Raw genomic sequence first — 23,126 nt, forward strand, 5'->3', positions numbered from 1 at the left:
GGCCGGGTCCGGGCCGTGGGTCTTGGCCCGCGGGTCGGGTCAGGGTATGGAAAAACCCGACCCGAACCCGACCCGTTGCCATTCCTATTTAAAATGTCACTATAGAGCTAGAAAAACACCACCATAGGGCTCTCTCAACTTACCATGGGAAAATCACACTTAGAAAAATTTTTTTGCAAGAAAACGCCGCTATAGGGTTTTAAAACGTCACTATAGGGCCTAAAAACGCCACTATAGGGCTCTCTAAACTTGGTATGGGGTAATCACACTTATTAAAAAAAATTGCAGAAAAACGCCGCTATAGAGCTTAAAAACGCCACTATAGGACTTAAAAACGCCACTATAGGACTCCCTAAACCTTGTATGGGACGATTACACTAAAATTTTTTTTGCATGGAACTCAATTTCCAAGAACTCGAGTTCCATGCATTTTTTTTTTTTTTTTTAAGTTTTATCGGGCATAACTTGATTTTCTACAAATCGAGTATTTAATTGAAACTCGATTTTAAGGTAATCGAGTATCGAAACAGGGGCACGCCCCTATATCGTTTGGAAACAAGGGCATATTGCTAAATTTTTTTTAAAAAAGGGGTAAAATGCCAAAATCTCCCAACTTCTTGAGCAATCTTTACCAACTTAATATTAAACCCATTACAAATAAATCCCACAAAAGATAAGAAAATAAATTAATGCAATTACAACACTTTTTTGTGATGGAATAAGCCAACATAAATGTGAGTTACAACACTTTTCGTCATGAACAACCATAACTTAACAATCTCTCCCTTTGGCTATTCCGTGACAAAAACATCCTATAACAGACTTTAAACTTAAATGTGAGTTTGGGAACAATGGCAAGACTCACTCACACCTAAATCTATAACCTATAACGATCTTGGAACAAAATAACTGTATCCTAAAACACTTGCACAAAACACATTAGACCATCAGGGTAAAGAAAATAATAAAGGACAAGTAAAATGAAACAAGTAAATTGCAATCAAGTAAACATGATATGAAACATATAAGAGCAACTTGATCAAACACCAAATAGTCATATAGAAATGACTACAATGATCACATAGCAAAGCAAATGATCTTCCGAACATGCAGTCAATAAAGCACAATAGTATAAGGATATATGCATATTCAACATATAAACACGATGCGATAAGAACAACAAAGCATAGAAACTAAAAGTAAGTCAAAGCACCAAAAAGAAAAACAAAAAAAGGTTTTCTCATAAAAAAAATGTCATTTTCCCCTTGGTATATCCATCTCTCCTATAAAATTTCTCCCCCTAAGAATGTGTATGAGATAGAAATTCTCCCCTTGAGAATGTGCACAAGAGTCATATAGAAATGACGATAATCTCTGGTATACTCTTTAGTATACTCTCCCCCTTTTTGACACGAACAAACAAAGGGGCCAAGAAGAATTAGGGAAAGATATGAACAAGAATAAAGATGCATGAGGGGTATAAGATGAATGAGAAATAAAGCTCAAAGAAAAAAGAAAAAAAATGCTACAAAGTATAAAGTAAACATGACGCGTTAAGGATGAGGAAACAAGATGTAGACAAAGGCATGACATGGATAGCAAAGGTGTATGCAAAAGGTGGCTATGTTCAATGCATGAACAAAACATGAGAAATACACAAGTGGGGCAAGGTCTGTAAAATACACAACCAATAAACGAAACATGTTACTAGTGAGGAAACATGAAAAATCTCAAAGTTTGGTACTCATCAGAGTCCAAATGAGTGAGAAAATGACTAAAGGGCATTTTATCAAACACTTAGCATGCATACAATAACTTTATATGAAAAACAATGCATGAAAATATGAAAAATATGCCTTAAATACATGTTCAAAATGCCTCATGGGGCCAACACAATCATCAACAAACAAAATAGGACTAAGCCCAATCAACAAAATTGAAATTTTTTGCAAGAAAGTAAGTTTTCCCAACCCAACACTGAAATAAACCCCAACCCTAGGTTTTAAGTAATCTAAGACAAAATCAAGGAATTGAAAGATTACAAGTGATGAAAAATACCTTGGAGAAGTCTTAGAGTAGAAATCCAAAAGGGTTTTGATGAGTTTTGGAAGAAATTTTGAGTTTTGGGGGGTGGGAGTCGCGGAGTGCAAAAAGACAAGTATTTTGAAAAACTGAATTTTCGAGCCCTTTAAAAACTGTTTTTTTTTGCATTTCACGAGTCAGTGACTTGTGAACTAGTTGTGAACCCACTCACAAAATGTGCAGATGAACAGGGCAGAATTTCGCTGGTCAAGTCTAAGTTGTGAACCTTTCACGAAGGAGTCATGAAACTCTCTGCCTGAAATGGCCAAACACAGTTTTTCAACACAAAGAATTTGACATTTTGAGAAAAACTTTCAAAAACAAAGTGATAAAAATCACTTCCAGAAACAAATAAAATACTCAAAAATCTTTTTCGGTTTTATCATCAAGCAATTGCGCATACACACATCACATTTAAACATGTATAATCACACAAATGAAATAGATATACATTGAACATTAGACTTGTGTGTTGTCTGTGGGTATCAAGTATAAATTAGTCCATAGTCTAGTATGAAGTTTCAATGATTAATTCAATCAAATCATACACAAATAGTACGAAGTTAAGTGACCTATCTCACTAGTAGAAATGAACATATATAACTCCTCACCAAAGTGTTTACAATGATTGAAAGCTTTTCATTTGGCTTCCATTTTTTATACTTTTTTTTCAATACAACTCAATTTTTGGGCAACGATGCCATGAAATTTTTTAAATTTCTTTGAAGAATAAGCCTTTAGCTTTGGCATGATACATTTTGAATGCATTTTTGCTCCACCTTTTCCTAGTCTAACTAGTTTTCGAAGCAAAACATTTTCAGTTCTTTCTCCTTTTAGAGATTGAAGTTTAAAGCCTTTTGACATAAAAAAATAAAATAAAATAAATGTGAGGAGATATATAGGGTCAAGTCTACGCATGTATCATGAACAATCTAGACTATTGGCTAGACATTCATGACAAGCTTGAAGATCTATTTACAACAATCAAACGTAGATTTCTAGGTTTTACTCATATTCAATATGTGCATATATAACAAGCTAAGCTCCTAAATACACTATGCCATTAGTACGAAGGTACTAGGTCAAACTCATATGCGATATGACAAAACACAAGCGATCAAACTTTTTGAGATTTTTTACTTTTTATGAGTTTTTGGATTTTTAACTCACATAAAACAAAAGCAATAAAGTAAGATTAACAATGAAAACAATGCTTATAAAAAGATGCAAGATGCGCAAATGCATGATAATGAAGCATCTAATGCATGAAGAGTCCTACAAAGATTGAAAGAATTAAATCAATGACTAAAGGAGCAAAAGCTCAACCATAGGAACCCTACCTCTTCCAAACGGAACGATTGTTTGGAATGAGTATCTCATGAGAAGTGAGACGAGAGTTAGAAGAATGAAAACTAGAGATGCACATAGACAAGGAGGTAAGAGCATTAACCACATGCTTTAACAATTTACCACTTTCAATCAAATCCAATTTAGCTTTTGAAGCACAACTTCCAAGAAGCTTAAATTTCTCCTTTTTTTAAAAAAAAAAAAAAAATTCTTTTAAGAGCTTGAAACTTAGAGGAATGGGGTCTTAAATAACCAAATGCACCACAATGGTGACAAATAATGTGTTTAGATCCACTAGGCTTTTTAGGGACACAACTTCCAAGAAGCTTAAGTTTCTGTTTTCTTTTTTCTTTTTTATTTTTTTAATTCATTTAAGAGCTTAAAATTTAGAGCAAATGACCAAAGGCATCACAATGGTGACAAATAATGTGTTTAGGTCCACTAGGCTTTTTAGGGAGGGATCTAACAACATGGTTTTGTTCTTTCTTCAACATAGAATATTGAGGTCTTATGTGACTGATCACACCGCAATGGTGGCAAGTAGGGACAAACTTAGATCCATTCAAATCTCTAGGATGAGACCTAAACAAAGGCTTTGGCTTAAAAGTCTTTCTCTTCACTTTTTGATTTCTTTTGTGTGAAGGAATGTACACCGATTTGTCTATGGAGGTAGAACTCACAAAAAGTACAAAATCAAGCAACACAACATGATTGCAACAAAGATTTTCTTCCTTTTTAGCAATAGGTTCAACAATCAAACATTTGGCATGCATCTTAAGATCTTCATTTCCACATTTAAGATCATCGACAAGTTTGTTAGACAAAACAAGTTTAGCATCCAAGTCCACATTCAAACATTCAAACTCTTTCATCTTTTCAAAAATATTTTCAGAAAGTTTCTTATATTTCTCAACTAATTTATTGTATTCATTAAGCTTAGAAATCAAATCATCCTTTTCACCAATGAACTTGCTCAAAACCTCATGAAATTTTTTTGACTTTTTCTTTAAGAGTTTGACATTTGGAATTTTAACAACAACCAAAGAGTCATGTAACATGTCATCACAACCAAGAGGATAAACACTCACATTTTTACAAACATATGGCATGTTACAATCAACATCATCCAAAACATGCAAAGAAGCACACAAAACACTATCCATGGCCATAAACACAAAGGGTCAATGATCACACTTAAGTATTTAAACCAAAACAAGTGTACCAAGAGGATAAATCCCACAAAATACAAAGAAATAAATTAATGCAATTACAACACTTTTTGTCATGGAATAAGCCAACATAAATGTTATGTGAAAAACCATAACTTAATAGTGTTCAACTTGTCAAAACTATTCAATTGGTGTTTGACCTATTGAAAATCATAGGATCAGTAAAAATCAACAAACATGAAAAGACATTATAACTTGTCCATTTCGACCCAAATTCGTGATTTGTTTGTTGTGGTATTTAAAGGACATAAGAAACTAACCCTAGAGAGCTTTTAGAGGATAGAAAAAGTGTCCCATGTGCCTCATATTCTATATCTGGGGTTTCTGTACCCAAAACAATCTCAGATCTTCTATTGGTGATATTCTTTGAAGAAACTTATGATCCGATGTTGTAGAAGTTGCTATCTCATACCAGCCATAAATAGTGCTGGATCTAAACATTCAAGTGTGATCTTGAAGTCATAGAGTGGAGGCCTACGTTGGCGAAAGCCTTCAAGGGTGGTCTTGGAGTCGTGAATTGGAGGTTCATGGCACAACAAATTATTATCGAAGACATCTTTGGGATTCTGAGCTTAGTTCGGTATTTGTACTTAGATTTACAATGAATAGGGTTATTCTAATTGTATATCTCTATCTAATAGTGAATCTATTCACCTCGGGGTTGATAAGGTCAAGTCCTCCAAGGTTTTTCCTGTGATACAATTTGTTTTATTGGTTTTTTGGGTCATCATATCATCTCTTATTTAAATTTCCATACTTCATGATATTTATGATTATATGTTTAACCTAAGGCTTCCATAATTAACCTAGTTATCAAGTTGGCCTTAAAATTGGTTAAATAAAGAGTTTTGACAGGGTCTAAACCCAACAAAAACCATTCATTGTACATCACTAAATAAAAATAGAGCTCATTTCACTCATTCAAGAAAAAATTGAAAATTGAAAGTTGCATATCTTTATAGATTATTTGAACATGGTGTGAGTCTATTATGACTTCGATCAAACCATGTTTTGTCATAAATTTTCTATTCGTAAATTTTTCTTACTTTACACTTTAAAAGTTTAATATGCAACTCAAAAGAAGACACTGTTCAAGAGTAATCTTTAATTTTAACATTCATTAGATCGATTGAAAGATGATTTTCGATAGATATTCAACAATAGCTTCCTTAATCGAAAATTGTGAAACCAAAATCTGACGCGTTTTGATTGATTAAGTTCAGTGCTGCCTTGTCTTTTCCTATCCTATATGCAAATTATAAAACGCTTATTACCACAACTTCATTAAGGAGTTTAGAGACCGTTACCATGCATCAAGGACAGAGAAAATCTAAGCCTAGTTTTGATCAACCTGTGATTCAAAAGTCTATATTCAACAACAATGTTGCTGTATTGATGATCAAGAGCCTAGCTAGCTAGTACTGTTCAGAAGAAAAACATATAGAATTGTTCAGAAGGTTTGGAGCTGGTGTAGGATTACGTGTGTGTTTGACTCAATTTAAAAAGCCAACTTATTTTACTATTTAGCTTACTTTTGCTACAATTTATGGATCCCATTGCACTTTTTGATACTATTCATGAATCTTACTGTACTATTTGAGCTAACTTTTACCTTTATTTATAACACTTTCAACAAAAAAAAAATTCAATTTCAACAAGATAATTAAGTGGATCTCAAACAGACCCTATGTCAATAAATTAGATTGTATCATTTCTATTCATATAGTGGATTTCTTTATCAGAGATTATAACCTCATAGTGTTTTTCCTTTGGAGTCTTCTCCACTAGTTGTTCACTTCATCGCCAAATCTGGTATTATAATAGTCTACCTGTTTAGAAGACTTTGGTCCACATGTATCTCCCTGTAAATTATTTAAACAATTTACGTTAGTTTTTTTTTTTTTTTTTGAGAAACAATTTACGTTAGTAGTTACGTCACACCAAGACATGTAAGTACGTTTTATGCCATTATTTAAACAAAGTTGAAAGTTTTACGTATGTAGTTACATCACACTAACAAATGCCAAAATTTAAAAGATCATCTTACGTTTGAAGTTATGTCACACTAAATCAAACCTTCCTAGCTTACTGGGGAAGAAAGTAAAGTGGGGCTTCCTTTCATAATCGGAGAGGTCAAACTCGGGGTGAGCTACTGGGTTTTGCCTACGCTATATATAGTTTCATAAGATTTAACCTTTTTAAAGCTCAAGAGAATGGTTTTCATTCCCGGGATAATATGTTAAAATTAAAACAAAAGGAAATTACAAGTCTCATATTTTAATTAACTGTCTGAAGTTATATTTGTAATTGCACGTCAATTTACTACAAAAAATCCAATTGAAAATAAATTTTATGCTACCATACCAAGAAATTTTAAACATGTATTTTTTTTTTTGTTTATTTCATTTTATTTTATTTTAAATGTATTTTTATTCTCTAAATACAATTTTTTTATTGTAGGGCGTAAATGACTTATGGGCCAAGCCGAGGAGGATTATGGCCCAAGTTCAACAAAATAGACTTTGGGTACCGCCGAGGGTAGTTCAGTCATCGGCAGACCCAAAGTTCCCCCTCGTAAAGAAGGGTAAAAACGGTATAAAACTGAAACTCGGAAAAAAGATCTAAAATATCCGGGGAAAGCTGCTGTTATTATCATTTAATGCTCTGAACCTGATAGAGCCGCAGTCTTTAGCTTTTACAACCACCCCCAACGACTTTGAATATGGGCTGATGGGACAAGTATCAATTTTGGAAAGATTGACCCTATACGTGGACGAAGGACAATGAACACAGGCGAATATAAAAGGAAAAAGAGGTAACCTAAGGGGGGGGTTGGGAAAAATGGCCAGAAACCAGAGCCTCCCAACCCACCTCCAGGAGAAAGACTCCAGGGGTGAAGGTAAACCGAAACTTGTATGAATACCACGAAAAGCCCACCGCCTGTCAACCGAGGCCTAGCCTTCCAAACCCACGCTCTACAAATGATATTGTTAGGGGTCTTTTCACGCGCGAACCCGACACTGTTACGGTCCGCCACGAAACGCGTCCTTACAATTGGCGCCGTCTGTGGGGAGGGCTTGTGTGTTGGTATAGGAAGTGGGTCGGTAGAGTTTCTTTGTTATATCTAACCGTTAGTTATAAAATTCTAGTATAAAGTTCCGTTAGGAACTACGTTTCTTGATTAGGGGCTTGGTTGAGAAGCTAACTCCCTTAAGGCCAAGGTCCCCCATAAAGAGCAAACTAGGCACTTTGTAACGTTAACTGTATGGATAAACTCTAGGGGCTTGGCTGAGGAGCTAACTCCCCTAAGGCCAAGATCCCGCACAAAGAGAAAACTAGGTTTTGGACAGAACCAAGGCATTGTATGGTCCTCAGACCCAAGCCTCAGGGGAAACCAACTACCTGGATGTAATGAAAACTAGGTTTTGGACAGAACCAAGGCATTGCATGGTCCTCGGACCCAAGCCTCAGGGGAAACCAACTACCTGGATGTGGAAAACTAGGTTTTGGACAGAAACAAGGCATTGTATGGTCCTCGGACCCAAGCCTCAGGGGAAACCAACTACCTGGATGTGGAAAACTAGGTTTTGGACAGAACCAAGGCATTGTATCGGCAACTACCTGGATGTGGAAAACTAGGTTTTGGACAGAACCAAGGCATTGCATGGTCCTCGGACCCAAGCCAGGGGAAACCAACTACCTGGATGTGGAAAACTAGGTTTTGGACAGAACCAAGGCATTGCAACCAAGGCTACCCGACAGAACCAAGGCATTGCATGGCGGACTCAAGCCTCAGGGGAAACCAACTACCTGGATGTGGAAAACTAGGTTTTGGACAGAACCAAGGCATTGCATGGTCCTCGGACCAAGCCTGGGGAAACCAACTACCTGGATGTGGAAAACTAGGTTTTGGACAGAACCAAGGCATTGCATGGTCCTCGGACCCAAGCCTCAGGGGAAACCAACTACCCTCAATGGTCCTGCCTGGGAAACCAACTACCTGGATGTGGAAAACTAGGTTTTGGACAGAACCAAGGCATTGCATGGTCCTCGGACCCAAGCCTCAGGGAAACCAACTACCTGGATGTAATGAAAACTAGGTTTTGGACAGAACCAAGGCATTGCATGGTCCTCGGACCCAAGCCTCAGGGGAAACCAACTACCTGGATGTGGAAAACTAGGTTTTGGACAGAACCAAGGCATTGCATGGTCCTCGGACCCAAGCCTCAGGGGAAACCAACTACCTGGATGTAATGAAAACTAGGTTTTGGACAGAACCAAGGCATTGCATGGTCCTCGGACCCAAGCCTCAGGGGAAACCAACTACTTGGATGAGGAATTAACTATTTAAAGAAAAAACTATGGCCTGTAAACCTCGAAATCCCTCCGAAGAGAACTCCGCGTTAGCAGACGGGTTAATACCTTGATTGCGCGGATTCCTCGGCCTACCCTCAGACCCCCAGTATTAAAGGGGTTGGTGCGATACGGTGCAACATATTACCCCAAAAGCACAACCAAAGTCCCTCGCTACCTAGTTACCCTTTCAGACGAATTATTTAGAGGTTATCGTTCTCGGACATTGGTCTAGCATGCATCACGTAGTACTCAGCGCTTATCCCGGTTAGTTCCAAGAATTTAACTTATTGGAAGTTACCATTGCTGTACTTGATAATATTTGTGAGTTTAAATTAGTAGGAACCTGTGTTAAAGCATTTTTTTTTTTTTTCTGCCTGGAATATCCTTAAGGGTAGGCTTGCATTTAATGTTCATGCATAAAGTAGTTGTTATGGAGAAGAAAGATATGTATGGAGAAGTAGGCACATATTTTATTAAGACAAAAGAACAGTACAGTGTACAATGAAAGGCTGAAACAAGCTTACACTAAAGCTGACTGCATAAGTAAAGGAAAATACAAGCGAGTGGACAGAAGGCCGTGGGGACAGCTCAGAGGAGAGGTTGGCTACTGCGCCGAGTTATTGTCTAAGGAAACCATTCCTCCATGCTTTTGCACGCCCGTAACTCAGGCAGCAAAAGAACCTGACCTCAGGCTAACACCATCTACAAAAAAAGTGCAGGGAGCCGGAAGTTGGGAAGCCCCCGCAAAAATCTGCCTGCCACAAAGTAGACAGTGCTGATGGTGGAAATCCCTTTTTCTGACATACCAAAAATCGGGCATGACCAGAACCTGCTTCGGATTTTGACTAAAAGAGGGAGGAATACCATCTTCCCTCCATCAAGACGGAGGACTGGCTTGAATCTGTGCCATCCTTGTCCATACCATATCACCTTGAGGATTCGGTGCCTCTGGAGCGCGCGGAGACCTTTCATCCCTATCCAAGCCTCAGACATCTTGCTTTGGGGCAGTGGCACTAGGGAGAGGGATCGCGGATATCGAAGAAATATAGTTCTGAAGGGAAAGGGAGAGTTCATGTGCAAGTGAGGTGATCCCCTATCCCATTTATACCCAGAAGTAAACCGGTGGCATTTAATTCGCGCAGCGTCCCAAGGAACGCTACAGACAAAACGTCTCTGGCTCGATTTCCAACGTCGTCTGCAACCCTGAGATTAAAAAAGTCTCGAGAAGGTGCACCTCGAACATTGGGACGCCAAAAGGTACCGCGTGGTCAAAGGTTATGGTAACACCTCTTAATTTGTGGGCCCAGTAAATCAGCGGCCCAGGCCCATCCAGCATATGGGCCCAGGGACAGAACCAAGGCCTTGCATGGTCCTCGGACTCAAGCCTGTGGGGAAACCAAGTACAAAGAATTATAAAAATTACAAGTTTTTGGACAGAACCAAGGTCTTGCATGGTCCTCGGACTCAAGCCTGTGGGGAAACCAAGTACAAAGAATTATAAAAATTACAGGTTTTAGACAGAGCCTAGGTCTTGCGTGGTCCTCGGACTCAAGCCTATGGGGAAACCAACTACTTGGGTAAGTAAAGACTTGAATTTCGTAAGATGGGCTACTTGATAAAAACGTTAAGTCACTTCGTCTACGGCTTAAACACCATAAAAGGTTAAGGCCAATAAAGGGGTAAGGAAGATGGTGGGACGCCTCAGCATTTAATCGTATAAGAGGGCTATTCATTTGGCGGGGGATATGTCCTCGGACGGTTATTTCTCACACGGCATCAAGCCTTCGTTTTTCACCTCGGCTAGCATGGGGTAAGTATTACTCTTCGTTGGTTGGCCTTATTAGGCCAGGCATTTCTATTAAAGTTATGGCGACGTTTTTTTTATTATCAAGTCTTTTGGTCTTAGTCGTCATTGATTTAGATGCTATATAATCGTATCAAGCAGCATTTGTAGATCTAAAAAAAAATAGGAACAAAATATGCGAAATAAGGTAGACAACAACCTTTATTAATATGAAAAATTGCTACAACATACAAAAAGGGGCTCAAACGAGCCTATACAAAATGAGAACTGCCTAAGCAACCATTACATCTGTAGTACAGAAAAGTAAACTGTCAAGCGTCTTTTGAACTCGTCTTCAAAGTTTCTCCAATCTCTGCCTCATTGATGCTCATACTGAGAGAGGGACTCACTTTAAAAAAGAAAATGAATAAAGAAGATGGAGGACATGAGTAAAGAAGGAGGAGAAGAGGAGAGAGAAATGAAGAGACAAAGGGAGGAACAAAAGATAGAAAAGAAACAGCATCAGGGCGGAACTGGTGCTGGGAAGACTATAAGAGGAAGGCGGAGGAGGGCACCAAGGAGCAAAAGAGGGAGAAACAGAAGCACTTAGCCCCTGTCTCAGCCCTGACTCCTAACACGCCGGTGCCATATTAGGTACGCTCGTGAGGAGCCGGATGGTAACGATCTTGGGTGTTCTCGACTCAGTCACGTCGAAAGTTTAACGTGACAAGTCCCTGCTTCGGATTTTGACTGAAAGAAGGATGAGGTTGATTTTGAGTCTTCGCCATCCTTGTCCCGATCGAGCCATGATAAGCTTTATCGGAACGTGGCGTTTTTGGGAGGGGTGGGGCTTTTGCATCCCTTGTTGTTATGGTAAAGTATTTTACGATTAGGTGTATAAACCAGCGAGTAAACCGAATCCTAAGGGAGACTAAGTATTCCAGAGTCACAGGGGGATGAAAAGGGATTTTTGGTAAAAACAATAACCTCCTCCTGTCCTATTTATACAGAGGGCGGAGCGGGGGGCATTTAATGGGTTCAGATCTCCAAAGGAATCAGCAAACCCAAACACGCCGGTTCCACTTCCCCACCCCATCAAAATAAACCGTCGAGTTAAAAGTAGTCTCGTAAATAGTGATTATTCAAAGCTCGTTTTGGATGCCCCAAGCAATAAGAACGCTTCAAGCGCGAAATTAAAAACTATCTCGTAGACCGGTGAATCTCTTGGGCATATGAGGAACCGCCAGCGTGTTTAAATAGGCCGAGTGGATTGGGCCACAGGAAGAGGTTTGGAGTCACCAAAACCCCCCTGTCCAGCCCAGAGGTTGGACAGCCGGGTTTTGAGGGGCTAATGTAGGGCGTAAATGACTTATGGGCCAAGCCGAGGAGGATTATAGCCCAAGTTCAACAAAATAGACTTTGGGTACCGCCGAGGGTAGTTCAGTCCTCGGCAGACCCAAAGTTCCCCCTCGTAAAGAAGGGTAAAAACGGTATAAAACTGAAACTCGGAAAAAAGATCTAAAATATCCGGGGAAAGCTGCTGTTATTATCATTTAATGCTCTGAACCTGATAGAGCCGCAGTCTTTAGCTTTTACAACCACCCCCAACGACTTTGAATATGGGCTGATGGGACAAGTATCAATTTTGGAAAGATTGACCCTATACGTGGACGAAGGACAATGAACACAGGCGAATATAAAAGGAAAAAGAGGTAACCTAAGGGGGGGGTTGGGAAAAATGGCCAGAAACCAGAGCCTCCCAACCCACCTCCAGGAGAAAGACTCCAAGGGTGAAGGTAAACCGAAACTTGTATGAATACCACGAAAAGCCCACCGCCTGTCAACCGAGGCCTAGCCTTCCAAACCCACGCTTTACAAATGATATTGTTAGGGGCCTTTTCACGCGCGAACCCGACACTGTTACGGTCCGCTACGAAACGCGTCCTTACATTTATTAATTTACTTTAAGGAATTAAATTAAATGTCTAAACTTTATGTATTTATTTAGATTAATCTCTTACTTCGATTGTTAATAACTATGAATTAGTTATTTTTATTATTTACTTTAATGATATAAAATATATAGTTGTCATTTATTGAAATTATGGAGAATTATGAGTGTGATAATGAGTCCAGATCGAGTTTTAAACAAACTTGTATTGAAAAATGAAGAAATCATTCAATAGTTTCAAAATAAAAAATACCAAAAAAAAAAAATGGAAGAAAAAAAAAAGTCAAGTGTTTTCAAGTAAATTAAACTAGGTTTGAAATATTAAATTTTAGTTTAAATTTATATTATATTTTGTATGACATTACCATTATTTACAATTTTTTATTTATTTTATTATAGATATTGACTGATATTTTTTAGGTTGATTTTTTTTAAAAAAAAATTCCTTTTAATTTTGCCTCTCTTAAATTGAAATTTTGACTTTGTTACTACCTAGGATGATATGTTAAAATTAAAAAAAATAAAATAAAATAGAATTACAAGTCTCATATATATATATATATCAATTAACTCTTCGAAGTTATATTTGTAATTCTATGTCAATTTACTACACCGAGAACAAAAATCCAAATGGAAATAAATGTTATGCTACTATACCAAAAACTTTTAAACATATACCCTTTTTTGTTTGTTTATTTATTTTTATTATTATTATTACTATTATTTTATTTTATTATTATTATTTTTTTTTTTTTTTGGTTTTTGTGGATTAGTTAACATATACTCCAATACCTTTTTCGGCTGGTTAAAATCAAGTGTAGTATGTTCTTATCACTTTGAAAATATGTACTCCTAAATCTTTATATATACAAAAAACCATGCAACCTTTCAAACATAAAAATCATCGTCTCTCTTTCAAACGCCTTCTCTTCAAAACGAGTCATTAGCTTACATATTGACAATGGAACAAAAGCCTCGCATAGCTATTCTACCAAGTCCAGGTATGGGGCACCTCATCCCTTTTGTCGAGCTTGCCAAGCTACTTGTTCTTCATCACGACTTCCATGTCACATGTATCATTCCCACATTTGGGCCTCCGTCCAAAGCCATGAAAGAAGTCCTCGAAGCCTTGCCCACAAGCATAGACCATGTCTTTCTTCCTCCAGTGAGCTTGGATAACCTCGAAGGCGTAATGCCTGGAAGCCGAATTATTCTCACCATGAAACGTTCACTCCCATCTCTCCTTGATGTGTTAAAGTCACTAGTTGCAACAGCTCGGTTGGCTGCTTTTGTGGTTGATCTTTTTGGGACTGAGGCACTAGATGTTGCTAAGGAACTCAACATCTCACCTTACATTTTCTTCCCCGCAAATGCTATGGTTTTGTCTTTGCTTTTGCATTTGCCAAAGCTTGACGAGACAGTTTCATGCGAGTATAGAGACCTATCAGAGCCATTGAAAGTTCTGGGGTGCATACCTATTCACGGTAGAGATCTTATAGAACCTGCTCAAGATCGAACAAGTGAGTATTACAAAGAGATTTTTCGCATCGGAAAACAACTCCGATTAACTGAGGGTATTATGGTTAATACCTTCATGGAATTCGAAGGAAGTGCTATAAAAGCTTTCGAAGAAGAAGTAGGAAAAATCTCACTTTATCCAGTTGGACCCATCATGCAAATTGGTTCAAGTAATCAGGTTGATAGGTCTGATTGTTTAAGATGGTTGGACAATCAGCCAAGGGAGTCTGTCCTATTTGTTTGTTTTGGTAGCGGTGGAACTCTCTCTTATAACCAAATGACTGAGCTAACCTTAGGATTGGAATTGGGTGGCCAAAAGTTCTTATCAGTGGTAAGAAGTCCAAATGAATCAGCAAATGCTGGGTACCTTAATGACCAAAGCCATGACAAGAGCCCTCTTGCTTTCTTACCAAAAGGGTTTGTAGAGAGGGCCAAAGGGCAGGGTCTGATGGTGCCTTGGGCCAAAGGGCAGGGTCTGATGGTGCCTTCTTGGGCACCACAAGCCCAAGTGCTTAGCCACAGCTCCACTGGTGGGTTCTTAATTAAGTCACTGTGGTTGGAATTTGACCCTGGAAAGTATCATGCAAGCAATACCATTTATTACATGGCCGTTTTTTGCAGAACAAAAAATGAATGCAGTATTATTAGGTGAGGATCTAAAAGTGGCGTTGAGACCTAAAGCTAACGAGAAAGGTTTAGTAGACCGAGAGGAAATTGCAAAAGTCGTAAAGGATCTTATGGTCGGAGAAGGAGGCAAGAAAGTTCATAAGCATATAAAAGACTTAAAGATTGCTGCTGAGAAAGCACTAAGTGTAGATGGGTCTTCTACTAGGGCACTCTCTGCATTAGCATCCCAATGGAAAAATCAACCTTCCTTTTAGGACACAATACTTTTCTTGCTCAATTTTCTAATTTGTTCCTCTTTATTTTTCATTTTGTATGGTAATCAATTTTGTGAGGGCTGGCTCATGGTATGAGGCAAGTAAGCAACCGCCTAAGACTCCTAATAAAAAAAGTTCTCAAATTTTAACCAATAGAAATATTTATGTACTAAAGGGAGTATCAATTAAGCCCCAAATAATAGCCAATAAATAAAAAGTAATTTTTTTTAACAAAGAAAAACTAGAAAAAGAAAAATACTTTCATTAGATGAGGCAATGAGTGTTTGCTTTTGTCAGTTTTAGAGTGTAGAACTCATTACTATCCCACACACAAATGCTGAAAAATTACTCTCTCGATCTCTCTCTTAAAAAAGAAAAAAAAAAAAAAAAAAATTCGCCAACCTCAATTTTACACTAATTGCTGGAAAGTGAATATTTTTTTTTTTTTTTTTTCTTAAGTTTCTTAGTTGCAATTCATACTATCTTCTCCATTGAGCATTGCAATGAGTCTAGTCCGTCACTTCAGGTTTGACAGTTTGCTAAGAGCTTTAGTTCTTGCTTTATTTTCCTTTTTATTTTTTTCTTCAAAGATAGCTCTTAAGTTTTTTATAATAAAAAAAAAATATTGTTTAAATAAAATTTCACCTTCACTTTCTTTTCTTTTTTCCACGTCAACACTTCTATATAATAAAAAAGAATTATTTTTTTGTACAAACAAATTAAATAAATGTATAACTAATTAATAGTAACTATATTTATACTCAGATTTTATTTTGAGATATTAAATATATAATTTTATTAAAATTTTCAATCATAATTTTTTAGTATATAGATGTTTCACTTAATAGATAGTGTTTATTTTAGTTGTATAGTCATTGAATAATACTATGAATTAGTTTTGATTCATAATTTTGCATCTAACAAATGATTTTAAATGAAAAAATAATACCAAAAGTTAAATAAATTTTTTATTACTATTTAAAATTTAAGAACAAACTTTATTTAAAGTAGTCGCTTTATGTCCCAGAATAACTTAAGCTAGTCTTTGTTTCTCTTTTAGAAATACAAATCTTTTATACTACTTTTTTGTGTTTCACTTTGTGCTCTACCAATTACAAATTGCCATATAATTTTTTTTTTTCATTTTAAATATTTCTTATTTTATTAAAATAGTTAATCAAATATATAGTAAGTTGTAATCGGTTAAATACAAAAAGTTAAATAGAATATTTGTACTCAATAGTCTATTTTATTACATATCATTTCATCATGTATCGTTGTTGACTGTTTGACTATATCATGTCTTTATATGGTTTTTCTAATTTCTAATTTGTAGATGGTCGGCCCAGCTACTAGCTCTGCCTCTTTTTTTAATCTTCTGTCACACAAAGCGATTCAAGCTAGCCCAAACAAAAACTCAATTGGCAAGAGTATGTACAAGGTTATGTTTCTTAAGGGCCCAACCCAATTCTAAACAGTGTTAGGGGTTCAGTTGAAGAAGTTATCGATTAATCATCTCTGTTGCTACTCAATTATGGTTGTTGTTGAAAGATACTCTTACCGCGAAGTTTATCGCCATCGCTTCCGCACCCTGAATTGACGTTGCCCCAAAATTTGAGAGCTAATTATATATATCGGTTAGCCGTAATGGTTTCTCTCAATAAAAGAAACACAAGTTTTGCCATTCTTTTCAACTGCATCAAAATTATATTTAATACAATTTAGGGCTATAAATGAGCCGACCTTTATTGAATAGTGAGCATTTAAGTTTGACTTAATAACGAATGTAAAATGTTCAAATTTAGCTCGAACTCAATTTAAACCTATAAATGATGCTTGAGCTCGAGCTCGTCTAAAAATTTGAATTCAGCTTAATTCATTAATCAAGTCTAGCTCAAGTTAAATACCAAGTTCAAACTCGTGTACAATATCAAGCTTTTGAGCTTAAGATCTAAAACAAGTATATTATCAAGTCCGATCCATATCAAACTTATTGTCAGACCTATTTGATTTTAACGAGTGGCTTTTTAATTCTTAAGCTCATATTATGCTTATTACCAAGCCCATAAATGAATTTTAACTTAGATTGTTTTGTATCGAGTTTTGGCTTGTTTATAAACAAATAAACATTAATGAACTTTTTATCGATTTAAGCCCAAATTATTTATGAACAGCTTGATTCATTTACAGCCTTTCATTTTTGATATCCATGCAACATAAGACAAAAGCTTTCAGCACCCCCCCCCCCTCTCCCCGAGGGCTTTTAACTATCCTATTCCTCAACTCATAGGCAAAGCCTTTGTTACTATTCTCGATCCATAGAAATATCTTCAATCTTTCATGAATGTCTTGTTTAGCAGTAAACTTCCCCGACTTGTTGCACACACATGTAATCTGATTTGTAGTAAACCTACTTGAAAGATGATTTTTTCTAATCTCTGACACAGATTTTTTTTTGTCAAAGAAAAAATGTAGCATCGTGATGTCCCACTTACATGTTTCTTAGTACTCTATTAAGTCACTACAAGAGGATATTGTCTCATGTCCTCTATGTGTTGCTTTCTATTGGGTTGTAGATTGACCCTAGTTAGTTAATTCAATTACCTAAGTTAATTAATTATCTAAATTACATGCAATATTGTGGAGGCACAAACAAATCTCAAATTTAAACTAGAGTGCAGTGGAAATTAAATTTGGCAAAGTGATTTGTTGACTAATGAGGAAAACCTTTACAAGGCAAAAACCCCCCACCGAGTGAATTTTAGGTCATCACTTCAAAGAATCCACTAATCTAGAATAAAAGATTAAAAATATAAGAAATCTTACCACTACCCGAATTATCTCAAAATACCAACCTATAGTTGGACCTTTGCCCTAATCCCCAATTGGACTTGATCTTGTAGAAGACTTCTTCTTTACATAGATCTCCAATCCGTGATTAACTGCTTTGCACGAATCTCAGTATGTGACTAATTGTACAACAACTCATTAGATTGTTATAGTTGATTTGCAGTAGCTTCAAATAATTAAATAAAATAAAAGAATAAGATCTTCAATTATTGGTGTTAAAGACTTTGCTTGGTATAGAACCAAGAGGCGCAACAAGATCTCTTTCTTTTATTTTCTGATCTCATTGGTTCAACAGTTGGAGATTAGGGTTTCAATAAGAAAACCTTATGAAGCATTAGTCTTAGGGTTTTCTTTCTCTACCACTTTATTTAAATAGGAGTTTAATGAGCCTTTTAAATAGGCTCTCATATTCCTATTAGGTTTACACAAACCCATAAACAAATAGTCAATTAGAATAAAACATTGCGAGCTATATTCTAAAAACTGTCAACTCGATAGATTGAGGTAGGTATTGAGGTTCATTAAATCTCAATAGATCGAAAGTGTCAATCCAGATATCAAGATCCCAGTTTTCAGCTTTTCACCACTTTCTCTCTGAGCAGTTTTCATGTCTTCAATACTATCACTAGAAAAACTATTTCAAAGTACTTCATGATAACCTTGAATCCACTTAGATCTACCCAAGTACAAGTACATTTTGTTATAGGATATGCCAATTACATATACATATGACCCTAACAATCTTTCCCTTTGAAAATCTCTGACAAAACTACAAGAGTACATGAATGTCCTAGAATACATTCTACTCAAGATTACACAGAAAAATAAGTCTAATTTAATACTTGAACCCTTGAAAATTAATCTTAACATTGAGGAGATTTATCTCACCATATAAAAGTATGGAGCAATCATGGGTCTTCGCAACTTTGATGGCATCATTCTTTTGTTATCTCAACCTGCCTTCATTAACACGCAGGCTAACATCCTAGGAATCTCTATGAGCCTTGCACAATCTTGGAAAAATATTTCTAACTGTACTTAGGCTTTGATACTATTGAAAAAAATCTATTTTGACCCCTACAAGATCTGAATGCTCTTATATTAATTGAAAAATATGATTTAGACCCCAAACAACTTATGCAAATAATTAGTTACTCAAATTATGATTCGGTCAAAACAGAAAACACACACAAGAATCTCAACCATATGCATAGTTATAACTTATAAGTCACCAAATCTATGGAGAGGATTTTCTAACTATTTAGGCTCAGGAAGGTTTCCTCTCAACATATATAGTTTTGATATGACAACCTCTCTCCTCTCAATATCTGCAATATGGGTTGGTTTTATAAGTTTCCTATTTTATTTTTGTTTTAATATTTTCTAACGGTAATTAAAACTTTTGAGGACCTAATTATTTTTTCATATTTTTGAGTAGTCAATAATCTCACATTTGCCAATTAATTATAGGAAGAAATTCCTTCGATATGACTTGGAAATGCTAATTAAGGGTAATTTTTTTCCTAGATTTGCTATTGAAGTTACGTCACACTAGGTTTCTAAAAAATAAAAAAAAGTTACGTCACACTAACACATTTGATGTATGTTTATATTAGGGGATCGATGGCGTTATGTTCATCTTAGGGGTTCAAATGAACCCCCTAAACCTAACCAATATATATAAACAAATATTTCTTTGACCCCTCTAGAATAAAAATCTGAAAACCTTCACCTTAAATTATTTGTAAACACAGCTGAAATAAGCTTAAATATAATCATTTTAGTGCTACATTTATAATATTTTTATAATAAATTCACAATAAAGGTTAAGTGTCAAGTTTTAATTGGTTTTTAACTATACAATTAACATCACTTTTTTAATTATCATTAACAACTTGCCATTTAAATTTTGTTGTAAAATTTTTATGACAGTGTTATGTAAGTATCACTACTCTTAAGATATTTAATTTTACTGAAGAGAAGAGAAAAGGTTTCAAATGTTGATTTTATTATTTAAACAAAGTTCGAAGACTAACGTTTGTAATTACGTCATTCTAACGCATGCAAGTACGTTTATGCCAATGCTACATAAAATCTAATTGGTTGATTTTTTTTCTCTCATTTCCACTCCATCGAATAACCATACACACGTATTTGACCAAAACGCCTATATAAACCATCCAACCATTGCAAGTCCCAACCATAAAAATCGTTCTATATTCTCTTTCAAAAGCCATCTATTCAAAGCATTATATTGTAGTCTTGTATATTGTCCATATGGAACAAAAACCCCACATAGCTCTTCTACCAAGTCCAGGGATGGGACGTCTCATCCCTCTTGTAGAGCTTGCCAAGCTACTTCTTCTTCACCACGACTTCCACATCACATGTATCATTCCCGTACTTGGGTCTCCATCCAAAGCCATGAAAGCAGTCGTTCAAGCCCTCCCTACTAGCATAGATCACGTCTTTCTTCCTCCAGTGATATTGGAGGAGGAGGAGATCAAAGGCCTAAAGCATGGAGTCCAAGCTATGCTCACCTTAACTCGTTCACTGCCACCTCTTCGTGATGTGTTAAAGTCTAATCGATTTTCCGCTTTTGTAGTCGATCCTTTTGGGATTGATGCGCTAGCTATTGCTAAGGAACTCAACATCTCGCCCTACATTTTCTTCCCCTCAAATGCTTTCGCGTTGTCTTTGGTTCTTCATTTGCCAAAGCTGGACGAGACAGTTTCATGCGAGTATAGAGACCTACCAGAACCAGTAAAACTTCCAGGGTGCATACCTATTCACGGTCGAGATCTTTTAGAACCGGTGCAAGATCGAACAAGTGAGTTCTACAAAATGTTTCTTACCAGCACAAAACGGTACCGATTAGCCGAAGGTATTATCGTTAATACCTTCATGGAATTGGAAGGAAGTGCCATAAAAGCTTTGTTAGACGAAGAAGCTAAAAATCTCCCACTTTTTCCAGTTGGACCGATCCAAAGTGGTTCAAGCAATCAGGTTGACAAGTTAGAGTCAGACTGTTTAAGTTGGTTGGACAATCAACCACATGGCTCTGTCTTGTTTGTTTGTTTTGGGAGTGGTGGAACCCTCTCATATGAACAAACCAATGAGCTAGCCTTAGGATTGGAATTGAGCGGCCAAAAGTTCATATGGGTTGTAAGAGCCCCAAATAATGAATCAGCTGATGCCACATACCTTAGTGACCAAACTCTCGGCAACAACCCTCTTGCTTTCTTACCAAAAGAGTTCGTAGAGAGGACTAAAGGGCAGGGTCTAGTTGTGCCCTTTTGGGCTCCACAAGCCCAAGTGCTTAGCCATGGCTCCACGGGTGGATTCTTAACTCATTGTGGTTGGAATTCCACCCTAGAGAGTATCATGCAAGGTATACCATTAATTGTATGGCCACTTTTTGCAGAACAAAAAATGAATGCAGCATTATTAGCTGAGGATCTAAAAGTGGCACTGAGACCAAAAACTAACAAAAATGGTCTAATTGATCGAGAGGAAATTGCAAAAGTTGTAAAGGGTCTAATGGTTGGAGAAGAAGGGAAGAAAGTTCATAATCGTATGAAAGATATAAAGATCGCTGCTGAGAAAGCACTAAGTGCAGATGGCTCTTCTACAAAGGCACTCTCTAAATTAGCAACCCAATGGAAAAATCATCCTGACTTTTAGAACATGATACTTTTCTTGCTTTTCAACTCTATTCTTCAGTTGTTTTTCTTTATGTTGTCTAGTCTTAATTTCTTATTTTGTCACTTTATCTTGTATTGCATATTTATATGTGCCTTTATAAATATAGCGTTTGCATTTTAGAGACCTATCAGAGCCATTGAAACTTCTGGGGTGCATACCTATTCACGGTAGAGATCTTATAGAACCTGCTCAAGATCGAACAAGTGAGTATTACAAAGAGATTTTTCGCATCGGAAAACAACTCCGATTAACTGAGGGTATTATGGTTAATACCTTCATGGAATTGGAAGGAAGTGCTATAAAAGCTTTCGAAGAAGAAGTAGGAAAAATCTCACTTTATCCAGTTGGACCCATCATGCAAATTGGTTCAAGCAATCAGGTTGATAGGTCTGATTGTTTAAGATGGTTGGACAATCAGCCAAGGGAGTCTGTCCTATTTGTTTGTTTTGGTAGTGGTGGAACTCTCTCTTATAACCAAATGACTGAGCTAGCCTTAGGATTGGAATTGAGTGGCCAAAAGTTCTTATCGGTGGTAAGAAGTCCAAATGAATCAGCAAATGCTGGGTACCTTAATGACCAAAGCCATGACAAGAGCCCTCTTGCTTTCTTACCAAAAGGGTTTGTAGAGAGGGCCAAAGGGCAGGGTCTGATGGTGCCTTCTTGGGTACCACAAGCCCAAGTGCTTAGCCACAGCTCCACTGGTGGGTTCTTAATTAAGTCACTGTGGTTGGAATTTGACCCTGGAAAGTATCATGCAAGCAATACCATTTATTACATGGCCGTTTTTTGCAGAACAAAAAATGAATACAGTATTATTAGCTGAGGATCTAAAAGTGGCGTTGAGACCTAAAGCTAACGAGAAAGGTTTAGCGGACCGAGAGGAAATTGCAAAAGTAGTAAAGGATCTTATAGTCGGAGAAGGAGGCAAGAAAGTTCATAAGCATATAAAAGACTTAAAGATTGCCGCTGAGAAAGCACTAAGTGTAGATGGGTCTTCTACTAGGGCACTCTCTGCATTAGCATCCCAATGGAAAAATCAACCTTCCTTTTAGGACACAATACTTTTCTTGCTCAATTTTCTAATTTGTTCCTCTTTGTTTTTCATTTTGTATGGTAATCAATTTTGTGAGGGCTGGCTCATGGTAAGAGGAAAGTAGGTAACCGCCTAAAACTCCTAATAAAAAAAGTTCTCTAATTTTAACCAATAGAAATATTTATGTACTAAAGGGAGTATCAATTAAGCCCCTAATAGTAGTCAATAAATAAAATGTATTTTTTTTTTAACAAAGAAAAACTAGAAAAAGAAAAATACTTTCATTAGATGTGGCAATGAGTGTTTGCTTTTTTCAGTTTTAGAGTATAGAACTCATTACTATCCCACACACAAATGCTGAAAAATTACTCTCTCTTGATCTCTCTCTTAA

General features: G+C 36.6%; 3 protein-coding genes across 3 annotated transcripts; all 3 read left to right on the forward strand.

Moving 5' to 3' along the window:
* Window positions 1–13,709: 13,709 nt before the first annotated feature.
* Window positions 13,710–15,147, forward strand: LOC115984089 (hydroquinone glucosyltransferase-like). Its single transcript, XM_031106992.1, is given in 2 exon segments — window positions 13,710–14,804; window positions 14,806–15,147. Coding segments are annotated over 2 exon segments (1,437 nt in total).
* Window positions 15,148–20,224: 5,077 nt separating this feature from the next.
* Window positions 20,225–21,893, forward strand: LOC115987632 (hydroquinone glucosyltransferase-like). Its single transcript, XM_031111220.1, has one exon. It carries the CDS (start codon window positions 20,275–20,277, stop codon window positions 21,679–21,681), a length of 1,407 nt encoding a protein of 468 aa, XP_030967080.1. The 5' UTR covers window positions 20,225–20,274; the 3' UTR covers window positions 21,682–21,893.
* Window positions 21,809–22,754, forward strand: LOC115985084 (hydroquinone glucosyltransferase-like; the record flags this gene model as incomplete). The annotated part of the gene is given in 2 exon segments (XM_031108055.1): window positions 21,809–22,411; window positions 22,413–22,754. Coding segments are annotated over 2 exon segments (945 nt in total), but the record flags the coding sequence as incomplete, so codon positions are not given.
* Window positions 22,755–23,126: the final 372 nt, after the last annotated feature.

This window comes from Quercus lobata, chromosome 4 (genome assembly GCF_001633185.2).
Source record: "Quercus lobata isolate SW786 chromosome 4, ValleyOak3.0 Primary Assembly, whole genome shotgun sequence".
In the NCBI taxonomy this organism is placed as follows: Eukaryota; Viridiplantae; Streptophyta; class Magnoliopsida; order Fagales; family Fagaceae; genus Quercus; species Quercus lobata.